At 45.6% G+C, this 14,939-nt stretch overlaps 2 protein-coding genes across 2 annotated transcripts; one reads left to right on the forward strand and one right to left on the reverse strand.

Moving 5' to 3' along the window:
* On the reverse strand, nt 1-2,593 carry spata2 (spermatogenesis associated 2). Its single transcript, XM_079274500.1, has 2 exons — nt 2,234-2,593; nt 1-1,361 (listed from the first exon to the last, which is right to left on the reverse strand). The coding sequence occupies exons 1-2, from the start codon at nt 2,582-2,584 to the stop codon at nt 30-32; spliced, it is 1,683 nt and encodes a 560-aa protein (XP_079130626.1). The 5' UTR covers nt 2,585-2,593; the 3' UTR covers nt 1-29.
* Nucleotides 2,594-5,054: 2,461 nt separating this feature from the next.
* rnf114 (ring finger protein 114) lies at nt 5,055-11,344 on the forward strand. The gene is made up of 6 exons (XM_079272776.1): nt 5,055-5,207; nt 6,108-6,258; nt 6,410-6,516; nt 7,393-7,507; nt 8,724-8,831; nt 8,920-11,344. The coding sequence occupies exons 1-6, from the start codon at nt 5,068-5,070 to the stop codon at nt 8,983-8,985; spliced, it is 687 nt and encodes a 228-aa protein (XP_079128902.1). The 5' UTR covers nt 5,055-5,067; the 3' UTR covers nt 8,986-11,344.
* The last annotated feature ends 3,595 nt before the right edge of the window (nt 11,345-14,939 follow it).

The following is a 14,939-nucleotide window of genomic DNA, read 5'->3' on the forward strand; positions in this document are numbered from 1 at the left end:
GGGGAGAAACAAATATTCGTCGCCCTGACTCATCGGTACACCAGGTGAGATATGGTGCCGGATTTGAAGTTGAGCTGATGGTTGGGCACAAAGCTGTGCTGGGGGTTCTTCCGCGTGCAAATATCCTTGGCGTACAAGCCCATGCACGAGTCACATGACACCTTGGAGCAGTTGACGCAGGTGTGCGACGCCCCCGGCTTGTTGCAAAAGCCGCACCGCGACCCGCCTATGCTCAGCCGCTCCCCACCGCCGCCCTTCGGCGTCGTGAGGGCGACGGACTTGCTCGCGAACAGCTTCGCGGACATGAGGGGCTTCTCCACCATCTGGGGGTGCGGGTGAGAGTGCGAGTGGGTCAGCGTGAGCGGGTGCGGGTGGGAGTGAGTGTTGGAGTAGACGGAGAGCTTTTCCTTGCCGGGGATGTACCCGTCCAGGGGCCGCGGGGATTTAGGGTGGTAGTCCTGCAGGCCGCAGCAAGGGGAGGGGTCCACGTCGTGACAGGAAGCACAGAGGATCATGTCACACCTCTGGCAGGAGGCCATGGAGGAGCAGCCCAGCCCGCAGCCCTGACACTTCACACTGCCGTGGGCTTTGAGCAGCCACGCGTCCCGCACATCCCGGGGCTCTCTGGACGGAGGCCGAGAGGGGGTCTGCCTTCCTGTCCCGACACCCCGCTCTGTGTACAAGTCGATCTCATCCAAAGAGGACAGGTGGTAGGATGTGTAAGCATCTGCCGGGGGAGGCGACTGGATTGGGAAGAAATCCGCAACGGGGCTGTAGGAAGGCGGAGCAGCCACGGAGAAGAGGGACGCCGAGGTGCAGGGCCTGATGATCTCATCCTTCGTGTCCTCCTCTGCATCCACAAACAGAGTTTCCTTCCTCAGACTCAGCGAGGCCTTCAGGACGGGCTTGCTCACTGCCGCGTGCCAGTGGCCGGCCCCATCTGTGACGTCCACGGACTTAGACGGTCGGCTGCCTCGCCTCAGGTGGTGGGCGTGAGGCCTCTCGATGTCCAGCGGCCGCACGGTCAGCCGAGCCATGTCCGCCCCGAGGCTGTCGCGTCTGCGGAGCACCTCGGCGCAGCCGGCCGCGTCGTCTCTGCAGCCTCTGCGGAGCTCCAGGGCCTCCAGCTCCGAGGCCGAACCGCGGGCCAGAGCCACGACCTCCCCCAGCAGACGGCACTCTGCCTGGGCCAGGAAGAGCTCGAACGCCAGCTGCCGGAGATGATTCGCGCCTCCCGGGTGCTCCTGCAGGTGGAACTGCGAATCGTGGTCACAGGTGTAGCCGATGGTGCGCATTAGAGTTCGGAGTTCGGCATCAGAAATTGCGGACTGCAGATGGTACACATATGGGCCGGTGAAGGTCTAAAAGAGAAAAGGGTTAATTAGCATGACGGTCAGTCAATAAAAACAGCTCCACACAATGACGCTATTCCTTATATATTCAAATAACTCAAAGTATAAGTTGGTTTTTCGATTGTGTTTAACCAAAAGCACAAATAAACATTCAAGAGCTTCAGAAAACATCACCTCACATACAGATGAAGAAGAAAGTAATAAAGGTTTCAATCCTACATTTCAACTTTTGGTTCTCATATAAATACTGTACGGGGTTTTAGACGATAAACACCAATGAACTACATGCTAACTTAGTGGAGAACTAAAAAGGAGTATTTGTATGTTAACTACATTGTAAGATGCACATTCTGTTGTCAGGGGTCAATGTTAGTGTATTCTTTATAGCAGTTAATAAAGTACAGGATACACTTCGGAGACAAAGCGCTGACATTGTATCTGAACAAAAGTATATGGATCACTGCCGTCTCTGCGACCAGTGGCACAGCTTCTACAACGGAGGCTCTTTGGGGAAGATGTGTTCTAGATCTTGTTTCCACATAGAGCTCATATGAAATAGAAATGTTTGCACAGACTGGTGTGGAGACCACCAGATGGACCTTTGAAGTGATAACTCCCAGTGGGATCATCTGCATCTCTCTTTCTGCACTAGTTTTATTCAACTCTAAAAGATGCACTTTAAACGATTACAAATTAAATCAGATGAAGAAATTATATTGCATTCCTTTGCAAGGGGCCGTATTTCAGGTGTTCACTTGAATTGTCTATTTTGGGACTTTTCATACAATGATATGGAAATCTACAAACTCCAAGAACATTGACATGTTTCTGAGTATTTGTTTTCATCTTTAAGTGAGAATAATATGACAAACTGAACTCACCTTGATACATCTGAACTCCTTCTTCCAGGGGAAGAGCAGGAGGTTGGTGCATATGGTCTCCAGCGTGTAGAAGGCTCTCTCCAGGCTCCTGATGTTGCCCCCTCTCTGACAGCGGAGGGAATTCTCCACCACTTCATAGTAACGCACCATCCGGAAGCGCTGTCCCGGGTCCGGTTGGTAGGCCCCCAGCAGAGCCGTCGCAGTGGAGAGCAGCGCCTCGCTGTCCTTGTGCCTCCCTCTGTCCCCCTCTGGTGCACTTCCAACCCCCACGTACTCCCCTCCACCCTCCAGACGCCTCTCCAGCAGCGTCACATACCTTCGAAACAGGTCCTCTTTTAACTTTGCATCCATTGTCGGCAGCGGACTGTCAGTCGGCCGTTCGGCTACTTTTCTGAGAGAGCCTCACCCCTCTTAGCATACTCTGCACCAGGGTGCCACATTCAAGCACCATGTTTTGGACACCATGATTCACTGCGAATGCTTTGGCACACGCTCGACATTAATAACGTTTTGGAGAGGTGGAAGAGGAGTGAGATTTTGCATCCAATCAGCAGCACATCCTTTAAACAACAGATGCAGTTGTTGTGGTGCTTTCAGTTGGCGTAGCTAGGCTGCAGCCTGTAGGGACGCCTTCTTACGGGCATCTCTGGCATCGGCTCAAAGCCCGACTCATTCCAGGACACACGGGCCTATGTCGTGCAAGATGAGGTCAGGAGGCGCTGTAGCTTCACACTCTGTTAACCCAGCGCTGCGTCTATTCCAGTCCTCGGTTTCGGCGTCTGCAGAGCTCAAGGTCACTCATCGTGGAGCCACATTCGTGATCGTGGGATTCTTCTGAGCCGGCTCCAAGCTGTAGAGACACAGGAGAGCTTCATGAAAATGGAAATCTCTCATTCCTGATACACACAGAAGGAAACATATCTTTCTGCTGACTCAGTCCGTGTTAAAATTGGTCCAAAAGAAAAAGCATTTGTAACAATGATCATCCAGAGTATTCTCTGTTCTCTAATGGCTCTAACATGAGGTGTGTGTGTGTGCATCACTATTTTGAGAAACTATGTGCTCTGATGGATGCACCGTGCGGGTATTTTTATGTCTGTCGTATAGCCAATAGGTTGGACTGATAGATTATCATCACGATGTACACAACATAGTCAAATACTAGAGGAACTGTTGTGTACATCAGGGCTCACTGTTGACAGACACTATGTTGTCTTGCCAGTGGATATGTGAGCCAGCAGTACAAACATATGTGTAAACACATGACAATGTAGTATAAGAGTCACCTGAATGATGATACTACTTATATTAATAGTACCACGTCTTTCTGCACACATTGTAAAAGGGTCAATATTGCATAACTTCGTCAATTGAATCTTATATTCTGTTTTTATAGGTTTACTGTGTAACATCTGCCTCTTGGGTCTGCAGATGAAAAACAGCCTCTTGGGTCTGCAGATGAAAAACAGCCTCTTGTCTAGTAACTCTAGCGCATTTACAGCAATGTTATTATTAATGTGCACTGTCCCTTATCCAATAAATACATTTAAAAACCCATGATAGCCTGCACCTAGCATAGTTAGCTCAAATTAAGAGCACTATATTAGGCATACGGATGTGGATATATAACGTCATGTAAGTTTACCTACCTACCTCAAACCAACCTACCTTTCCCCACTGCGGGACTAATAAAGGATTATCTTATTTTACCTAACAAACCTACCTACACACATCAACCTTAACGGGCATCCGTCTAACAGTTAGCGAGCTAGCACGCAACATGCCTTGGCTAACACATCCAGCATGCGTTACTAATGCGCATCACACAGCAACAGAGTCGCTCCTTCACGACCAGTGATGATGATAATAATAATAAAGGTAGACACCACAAAAAAACCCGATTATTCTGGCAGTGAACGCCCATTTCAGCAGCGCAGCTGGCTAGCGAAACAATTGCTTTAGCTTAGCTAGCAGGGCGGTCTATCGTTGGATAGAAACGATTTTTAAGTAATTATTTAAACATGTACCGTCACTGTGACGTGACTCTTGTGCGAACAAGTGTACTTTTGAGCTTAAGCTCAAATACAACACCGCTTTTGTTAAAGCCACCACGAACACATCTTACCTTTAACGAGTGCTAGCCGTGTGGCTAGCTACGCCTCCTCCTCAGCTGTTGGAAATTCCCATCGTCCCAACGCGCATGCGCCGCCAGTTCTGACAGTTCTCGTCAGCAGCGGAGGGCCCACGTGCTGTTTGAGCTAAAAATGGGGAGGGGCTACAGAGACCAGCTGCCAACTACATCCGAGTATACAGGAAAATAAATCTATTTATTTAAAATGTCGATATTGTGTTTAGCTGCTTTTCAATTTATTTATGCTAAAATAAATAATGCAATAATGTCAAACATTCTCCAATTCCAACTCATTATTGTTAATATCTGAGTATCACCTTGAAATTGACAAATATTTTGTATATTAATCGAGAACAGAGACAGAAAGAGAGAGAAACAGACATACAGAGAGGAAGAGAGAGAGACAAACAGACAGACATACAGAGAGGAAGAGAGAGAGACAAACAGACAGAGATACAGTCAGAAAGAGAGAGAAACAGACAGACAGACAGACAGAGAGATGTTTTTCGTTTTTATTTTTTTATAAATAACATCATTGTTGTGTCGATGACTGTCATAAAGTCATGATGTGTTACACATTCTGGTCCAATAGGTGGCGGTAATGCGCCTTAAACGTTGGTTTGTAGTCCAGCCAATAAACTGAAAGAAGTAGAAGAAGAAGAGGAGGAGTGGGGGTGAGAACTGTCTCAGCAAAGAAAAAGAAATGGCGACGCTCGGAGGGTTTAGTGCAGCACAGCACAAGAAAAACGTCTCCGACGGGACCACCGGCGACATGTCGGAGTTCGTCTGTCCGGTTTGTCTCGAGATCTTCGACAGTCCCGTGACGACCCAATGCAGCCACACGTGAGTGTATTTCTGCCATTTTATTTTACATCAATCGTACAAAAACCTCATTTAACCCACCTCTCTCTGATAGTTCCGTGGGACAAATAATGGGGGAGGAGGAGGGAGAGAAAGGATCGTCATTTGAACGTGTCGTAACGTCAGAGTCGCAAAAACATCGACCACGCGCGAGCCTGTTGTTATTGTTGTTGTGACCCCGTATTTCTATTTTGGATATTTGGTTGAAGAAAACCCAATGTCAGCTTGCTAAAATCAGTTTCAGTTTTGTTTACATCAAAGAGGCGGCCTCACCTGGGAGTTGTAGTTCAGACAGCCGTAGCTTGGACTCATCAACCCGCTTTGAAGGACTACAAGTCCCAGCGCCCTCCCGAGGGGGGACTTTCCATCGGATTTGCAGGAAGCTTTACCGGGATCTTCCAGAGAATGACAGCACCAGTTTTTATCTATTAATATACAGTTCATTAGTAAGAATACTTTGTAAACAGACTTTTATTTCCTCCTGGTCACCAGAAGACACATTATATATTGTTTTATATCAAATTATACTTGTTTTTTCATCCTTATTTGTTTGTTTATCATATTTATTTTTAATTTTTTCATATTTTCAATTTTTTTAATTATCTCTTTTACTATTGCGACACAAAGCCAAATCCCTTGTACATGTTACATACTTGGCGATAAGCCGTTTTTATTAAATTCTGATTAAAATTGATTTCTTTTATTTTCTTTGTTTGTATTCATCGTATCGACTGTCTCACTAATCTTTCTGTTATTGTTATTATTGTCTTGCAACATTTGCTGCTTTGTCTGTCAAAGCACTTTGTAAACACTGTTTTTAAAGGTGCTATATGAATAAAGTTATGATCATTCATATTTCTTCTTCTCCCATCTCTTGCCCAGGTTCTGCCACAGTTGTTTGCAGGAGTGTTTGCGTCCACAGAAGCCCGTCTGCGCCGTGTGCCGGGCCGGCCTGGGCCCCTGGACTAAAGCTGCGGAGCTGGAGCTCAAGATTCAATCGTCTGTGGCCGCTTGCAAAGGATGTGGAACACAGGTAGGTGCTGTGGCGTCTGAAAAATGGCGTCTCAAAAACTGCTGATTTGGATAACATGCAAAGGGGGGGGGGGGTTAGACGGATCGCTTTAGCGTCATAACTACATTTGAGACGGTCGCAGTGTTTTAAATTGCGTTCTCTCGCTATTCAGGTCCGTCTTTCTCAGATGAGAGGCCACACAGCTACCTGCTCAAAATTCCAGGAATACATCGAGGAGGGAGTGAGGACCACTGCCCAGAGCCAGCCCGCCATCATCAGGTGGAACTCAATGTTACCTACATGATAAACACCCAAGAGTTAACTCTGTAGCTGAGCAGTAGAGAGAGCTTTTTCAGTCCTGCATGAGTGCAACGCATCCATGAAAGAAGCATTGTTTTGTGGGAACAAACACCTTGAAGAATGCTGAACAATCCAGTCTGATGTGGCCTTAAACCGGTTCTGTGAGCGACAACAAGAAGTCGGTGCGCTCATTTAAACCATCTGCATCACTCGGTTGATTGGGTTAGGGTTAGTATGTCCCACATTCTTTGTGAACAGATCATTGGACCTGCAGGGTGAAACACATGAGAAAGTAGTAGTAAAGGATCGCTGTGGGGAAACCTTTTAACGGTTGCGTCATGAAGCTTTCTTTGTGCTTGTTGCCGTAACTCGAGCCTCCGAGCGGTAACGAAGGAGTTTATACTCAATGCGCTGCATTATTCTCTGAAACACCAGAGGATGTACAAACAAAATGAAGTGTGAAGAATCCAAAAAATGACGACAATCCTTTTTATGACCCTGACACGTTTTGTTCAGCAGGAGTAAGAAGACAACGTTCTAAAGGAACCGCACAGCGGCATGTACGCTGATGAAGCTTCATTGTTTTCGACTCTTACAATTCCTGTCGTTAAATTGGCCGAAAAGTACAAAAACAAAGAGACTCGGGTTCTAAGAAGTGGAACTGCTGTTTCTATGGTGACATTTTAGCTTCTTAGAGACGATTACAAACAAGAGAAGTTTGAGAAACAGTCATTTTAACGCGGATATGACGACTAATCAAAGTAGTGGCCAGTTGAACAGAAGTCAATATGATATCGATATGAAAGAGAAAGGAATCTCGTTAACATGTTGTTATCGTCTGTTTCTTTCCCACAGTCCAGTACCAAATCGCTTCACCTTCACCTGCCCGTACTGCAACTGCCAGAACCTGGACCAGGACGGACTGGTCGAACACTGCACTTCCCAGCATGCTCGTGATGCACGACAAGTGGTAGGAATTAAAAGAACAAAAACAATGTCCCCGATCCCATCTTCCTCCGCCCGTTTGTGTCACACTCACTGCTGCATGAAGCAAAGTATGTACGTGACGTTATTAAACGTCCACCTCGTGAATGTTTGTTGTTTACATTCGTGCGGAGCATTTCACGTGACAAACACAAAGCGGCGCTGTGCGTCCGGGCTGCGCAGCAAATATTAATCGTGGTTTAAGATTTTATCTTTGGCAAAACATGATCGACTGATAAGGGCTTTTAAAATGGGAGCTCCTCTCATAGAGAACTCTGCTGTGTGTCAAATGTAGCTTTAACTCAACGAACATCAAAGCTGGACACAAATGTGAAGAACGGTCAGAATTTAGTGAACTGAGCTATGACTTTATAAAAAAGCATTTTTGGCCCATAACTCAATAATTCATATGCTAATTATGGCGATTTCACACAAATGTCTAATGGGAGAAGAAATTGTGAAGTGTTGACATTATGGACAGACGTGGATGTTGTAGTTTTAACTCTTATTATGACATCAGCAGGAGTTTAACGCCACATCTGGAAGTGAATGCAGAGAGCTGTTGCTGTAGATTTCTTTTGTCCATAAACTCGCTGGATACTCTTGATAAATCATCTTTCTGGCTGTAATCCTGCAGCTGTACTGTACGTGGTCAGTAAGGTCAGCGAGTGGAGTCACTGTTGGGTTTTATAAATCACGTCACGGTTATTGCCACTAAGGGGCTTTTCACAAGTTTCATCCTTTCATCGGAGGCGCTCGGGAGGTTGCACACTGCGATGATGATGATGATGATGATGATGAAGCTGCGGTACTACAGCAGTGAGCCTCACTCGCTGAACTCAACAAACTAAGATAAAAGGATTTCCAGCACTGCGAATCCCGCACAGCAGCTCTGCTGCTCCATCTGTCGTCTTCAGTCTTTGGACTCGACCCAGTCCGTGGGACGGGTCGCACAGCTCCACGCAGTCCTTATTTACTGTCCACTGATATTCATCTGCCGGCTGTGATTGGTTGTTTCTCGTCAACTTTTTAAATCTTTGGACGCAGCGTCTCTTTGTTGCGGCGTGTGAACGGATTGGAAGAGGGCGGGGAGAGGGTGTGAGGGCGGGGAGAGGGTGTGAGGGCCGGATGTGAATCTGGCCATGGCTCAGATTTCCTCTGTTCACAGACTCATTGTCGCTTTTCACTCTGCGCCCGTCCAGGTGTGTCCCATCTGTGCCTCGATGCCTTGGGGGGACCCGAACTACAGGAGTGCAGACTTTTTCCAGCACCTGAAGATCAGACACACGTTCTCCTACGACACCTTTGTTGTAAGTCGAAGCCCAGAAAACGCACGCACCTGTTCTACGTTAATAATGATCAGTTCGCTTCTATATTGGCTCTATTTTCTCTGTGCAGGATTACTCCACAGACGAGCACACGATGATCCAGGAGGCTCTACAGCGCTCCCTCTTGGACAACTGACGTGCGAAGAACAATCCGGAAGAGGAGGGAATCCACCCAAGTGAAGTGAAGTGAAGGGGAGACGTGAAGTCTCCCGAAGAAGACGCACTGTAACACCATTCATCCGTCAGGAGGATGGTGGTACTGTACCGCTATGGGTAACCAGCTTCACAGGGAAATTGTTATTGTCGTTACGGATCTATAGGTTTATTATTCCGAAAATAAATCCTGCAATATGGTTTAAAAAAAAGCAAAAAAAAAAGCATCTTGTACCGTCTGATTTAGGAGTGATACTGTGTTTCTGCTCTCTTATCCCCCCCCCCCCCCCAAAAAAACCGTTGAGTCTGTTGACTTGATAGTCTGTCGAATACCTACTAAACTATGTACGTCCCAGCTGTTTGTTTGTTTATGACACTATGGCGTCATAGAGCCAAAAACTTCCAAAGTTGTGATTAAATCTCCCCCGTCGTCAATACTTGATGTAATGCGAGGGTTCGACCACTAGGTGGCTAAACGACGGACTCGTCGAGTTGTTCTCGTAACGATCATCTACATTAACTCGAGAGCGACTCTGCATGTTCACTCTCAAACAAGTGGAGAGGGTTGTTTTACTAAGTCTTCTGTTCCTGGGTGAAGTGTGCGAGAGAGCCGAGTGTGTGCTCATTCTGTTTTCTCAGAGATCTACTGGAAAGAATAAATGGTAAGAGGGTGAAACAGAAGCCAGATTGTTGGCCGTTTGCTTTATTGTAACGTTTCTCCCTTCCGTCTCTGTGCCTGCTGGTAGATCTTGTTCCTGACTTCCAAAACTCCTCATAGGGCTAATAGTTCAGTTGGGTGAAAACCAAACGATGCAAGTAGGAGAGCATCAGTGTGTCGTCGTGGTGGGTCGTTCTGTGATTTACTTTCGGTTCTTGTTGTCACTTAGAGGTTTTACCTGCATGCTTCTGGCCAGAGGGGGGCAGCAGAGCTCCACCTGCTCTCTGGTCGTCCTGTTGCAAAGACATAATTCAGCATTCTGTTCATGTCACTGTGTCCTTCTCCAGCTGGAGGTTCGTCACATGCAGCACAGGGAAAGGGTTTGGTGGAGGGGATGCATACTCGTTTCATGAGTAACCATAACGTCATGGTGTGACACGACTTTTAAGATTTTTAAATGTAACTTACTGTTGCGTGTTTTTCTTTTTGCTTTCATCACGAAAGAAACAAACTCCAGTTTGTTTTGATGGCGTTTGTAGTGTGAACATCTCTGACCAGAGTTCTGTAAAGAGAAGAGGGGAACATGGTTATTATGTGTGTGTGCCTCATAATCAGAAAGCATGTGAAGAAACAACAATATTCACTTTGACTTTGCCTGATTTTCTTTTCTTTCTGTTGGTTTGCACTCCTGTGGACTGTGTCTCTTACTTCCCGCCAGTGTTGTGTCCCAATGACTTGTAACTGTCACAAATCAACCACACACAGCGAGGCTGCATTGCATTTTGTCTTTTCACCAACAGGTCAATAAAACGTAACGCACCCCGATCAAGTAGCTCCAGAGCACAACCGTAATGCCTTTTCACGTAGTCTGGTGCCGCCTAGACGTTCGGTTTGTTTGTTTCTTCCTCTCCGGTAAAATGTAATAATTTTGTACGTGTTTCTCAATGTATGATGACCTTTTTCTTTCTCAATATATATATCTCTCATTCTCTCTCTCTCTTGTCAGCGGGTCTAAATCCTGATAAATTAAAGCTCTTTAATTATTTAAACCCTGAACTCCAGAAATCAGGCGCAGTGATTTATACGTGTGTGTGTGTGGGGGGGGGGGGGAAACAACACTCGCTGCTCTGATGGATGACCACAGTGTGTGTGTGTGTGTGTGAGAGAGAGTTAAAGGGAAGGCAATGTGCATCAATGGTAACTGGATTTGCTCAGTTGTCACAATAGTCGAGCACGGGGCAAACGAACAGTAGGAATGAACCTCTTGTTGGAGATCAGGGCAGTGCTAAATCACACCAACGATGATATTGCAATGTGTATTTATTTATTTTTTTGCATGTACTTGTATATCTGTGCTGAGTTTTCTGATGAAACTTAAGCCCTTCGGTGTACATTGTCCACAGGGAGAGAAACCCTCTCATCTCGTTTCCTTTGTGTAACTACTGTAGCGAAGTGATATTACAGTGACTCACCTAGCTCCACGGAGAAGCTCACCCACCAAACTTCTTGATGTCCCCCCCCTTTCTCCCTTCCCTCCCTCCTCGATCAGGTTTTGCTCCTGGCAGATGGAGGAGAGATGTTCGCTGTGAGAGAACTAACGAGATACTCCAGTGCTTCTGGGCAGGAAGGAAGTGGAGCCGTAAAAACACGGCAGAGAGAAGTCTTTCTTGTCTGTTTGGTGGCGGAGATGTAAAAAAGAAAGAAGAGAGGGGGAGGCCGAGGTGGGGAATAGGAAAGGGGGGGGGGGGAGAAGTGAACACATTGAATAAAAATTTCATAAAGTTCAGCGTGTGGTTTTCTTTGATGCGAGCAATAGATCTGCAGGCCCTGTGGAGGCAGCAATTAATGCTACATGTTGCCCGCGGGCGAGCGAGGACGGTGGCTCGGTTTCTTTCTTTTTTCTAGAAGTGTGTCGCACCATCACGCCGCCCGAGACGCCCTCTCACCAGACGCTTTGTTTTTCCTCTCTGTGTATCGTAAACCTGCTTTTGAAACTCTGCGTCTCCTGAACTTTGAGGCTGCACCGCCCCCTCGGATGATGTCACTCCACGTTCGAATTATCAAAAGGCGAACGCACGATAAGTTCAGACGATGTTTTAGTGACATCGTTGAAATCGAACACTTTGGAGTCACGAGTTGGGACTCAAAATAAAACAGCCCAGGACTCCTCTGTGTGTTCTGATACTCGTACTGTTTAGTGCGCCAGGAAAAGATGTAGTCTGTCCAAATACGTAGTATGTGAAGACTCAACAGTCTCACGGCAGCTGGTGAAATGGTCACGAAATACAATCTATTGGTTTCATTTACAGGGATACAAATTGTCTTTTTTCATGCCCCTCAGAACGACATTAGTTTAAAGATGAAAGTTAGGTTTAGGAAACTAAACCAACAGTTAGGTTTAGGCAACTAAACCAACAGTTAGGTTTAAGCAACTAAACCAACAGTTGGGTTTAGGCAACTAAACCAACAGTTAGGTTTAGGCAACTAAACCAACAGTTGGGTTTAAACAACTGAACCGACAATTGGGTTTAGGCAACTAAACCAACAGATAGGTTTAAGCAACTAAACCGACAGTTGGGTTTAGGCAACTAAACCAACAGTTGGGTTTAAACAACAGAACCAACAGTTGGGTTCAAACAACTGAACCGACAGTTGAGTTTAAACAACTAAACCAACAGTTGGGTTTAAACAACAGAACCAACAGTTGGGTTCAAACAACTAAACCGACAGTTGGGTTTAAGCAACTAAACCGACAGTTGGGTTTAAGCAACTAAACCGACAGTTGGGTTTAAACAACTAAACCAACAGTTGGGTTTAAACAGAACCAACAGTTGGGTTCAAACAACTAAACCGACAGTTGAGTTTAAACAACTAAACCAACAGTTGGGTTCAAACAACTGAACCGACAGTTGGGTTTAAACAACTAAACCAACAGTTGGGTTTCAACAACTAAACCGACAGTTGAGTTTAAACAACTAAACCAACAGTTGGGTTCAAACAACTGAACCGACAGTTGGGTTTAAACAACTAAACCAACAGTTGGGTTTAAGCAACTAAACCGACAGTTGGGTTTAGGCAACTAAACCAACAGTTGGGTTTAGGCAACTAAACCAACAGTTAGGTTTAGGCAACTAAACCAACAGTTGGGTTTAAACAACTGAACCGACAATTGGGTTTAGGCAACTAAACCAACAGATAGGTTTAAGCAACTAAACCGACAGTTGGGTTTAGGCAACTAAACCAACAGTTAGGTTTAGGCAACTAAACCAACAGTTAGGTTTAAGCAACTAAACCAACAGTTGGGTTTAAACAACAGAACCAACAGTTGGGTTCAAACAACTGAACCGACAGTTGAGTTTAAACAACTAAACCAACAGTTGGGTTTAAACAACAGAACCAACAGTTGGGTTCAAACAACTAAACCGACAGTTGGGTTTAAGCAACTAAACCGACAGTTGGGTTTAAGCAACTAAACCGACAGTTGGGTTTAAACAACTAAACCAACAGTTGGGTTTAAACAGAACCAACAGTTGGGTTCAAACAACTAAACCGACAGTTGAGTTTAAACAACTAAACCAACAGTTGGGTTCAAACAACTGAACCGACAGTTGGGTTTAAACAACTAAACCAACAGTTGGGTTTCAACAACTAAACCGACAGTTGGGTTTAAACAACTGAACCAACAGTTTGGTTCAAACAACTAAACCAACAGTTGGGTTTAAACAACTAAACCGACAGTTGGGTTTAACCAACTAAACCGACAGTTGGGTTTAAACAACTAAACCGACAGTTGGGTTTAACCAACTAAAACAGTTAGGTTTAAACAATAAGACCAACAGTTAGGTTGAGGAAAGGTGTCACGAACAGTTTGGAAACTACTACCATAGAACGACAATGCGGTGCAGAACACTGGTCTTCTGGTTGAACGTACTGTTCGTTGGACCCGTCCACCTCCCAAACAGTCGTCTTTTTGGATATTATAAAGTACGTCACTCGCTCTGACTGTTGTCACCTGGATGCTTTTAATTTGCGTGTCCTCCATTAAAAAAAGGCTCCTAATTAACTTTCCATTGACATGATGAGAGGGTCAAAGTTCAGCAGTGTTATGAGGAAGTAGTACGTCCCAATTTGAATGCGTACTGCATGCAGAAGTACGTACTGTGTTAAGGCAGCTGTAGGAAAGAAAAAGTATGCAGTTTGGAAAGCAGTCTTGGTTCTGGACCCGGGTTTAAAAGGATGGATTTCCTCCTGGTTAACACCCAGTACGCTTTGCATTCTGCCCAAATGTTCGGTCAGAGAGACAGAAGTGTTCTATAGTCAGGAATCAGGACGACTGACTCATCCTTCACCTGCTGCTTTCAGCTGAAAGAATAAAAAGAGTGAAAATCTCATCTGTGATAATAAAGAGTGGTGCGATACACTGAAGAGATAGAAAACTCCTCAAATGCCTGGAAAGTTCTCTCTCTCTCTTCGTTTTGCTGAGGCAGGTGTCTGTGGTGAGGTGAACAGGAGCGCTGGGAGTTCGTTCACATTTCCTCAAAGTCAGGAGAAACAGGAAGCGAGCGGGGATTCCTGCCACCCGCGCGCCGCGCCGGCTCGCGCAGGTCGGCCCTCTCCGGTGTTTGAACAGAAAGCGCCGCTGGGCTTCCCCGACATCATTACTGGTTCTACACCGACTCCTCTTCCGCTTTTAAACTCTTTAACAACCCCCCCCCACACACACACACACACACACATTCTGCTTGTGTTGCTGTAGCCTAAGAGCAACAAGACTTAACTTTGATTTAATAATGCCTGCAACCAGCTTGGCCCCTTATCAGCTCAGTGAAACTTGCACATCTCGTGTGTGTGTGTGTGTGTGTGTGTGTGTGTGTGTGTGTGTGTGTGTGTGTGTGTGTGTGTGTGCCCTCTAATAGCTGCCAACATTATGCCAGCGGTACTCAGAACTGACGTTTATCTGTACTGCTGTCTATAAAAGCATAATATGTACTTTGTTACAGTAAATTATATATCTTTTTCATCTGTTCTGTAAATCCAAGCAAGGAGGTTTGATTTCCTGTTAAGGCTACTCTATATGATATATATATATATTACAAATAAAACTCCTCACACCAGGTTTTAAGAGTCCCACTAAAAAGCTTGGAAAGTTCTCAGAATCACTGTTTCTGCAGAAATATTCTCCTGGAAGTGAAGATGAATATGAAACACGTCGGTGCAACTATCAGGAGGATCGCTAATCATCGCTTCCCTCGTTTATTTATTTATTTATTTGAAATCCG

The sequence above is a fragment of the Melanostigma gelatinosum genome (genome assembly GCF_949748355.1).
Source record: "Melanostigma gelatinosum genome assembly, chromosome: 8".
Taxonomy (NCBI): Eukaryota; Metazoa; Chordata; class Actinopteri; order Perciformes; family Zoarcidae; genus Melanostigma; species Melanostigma gelatinosum.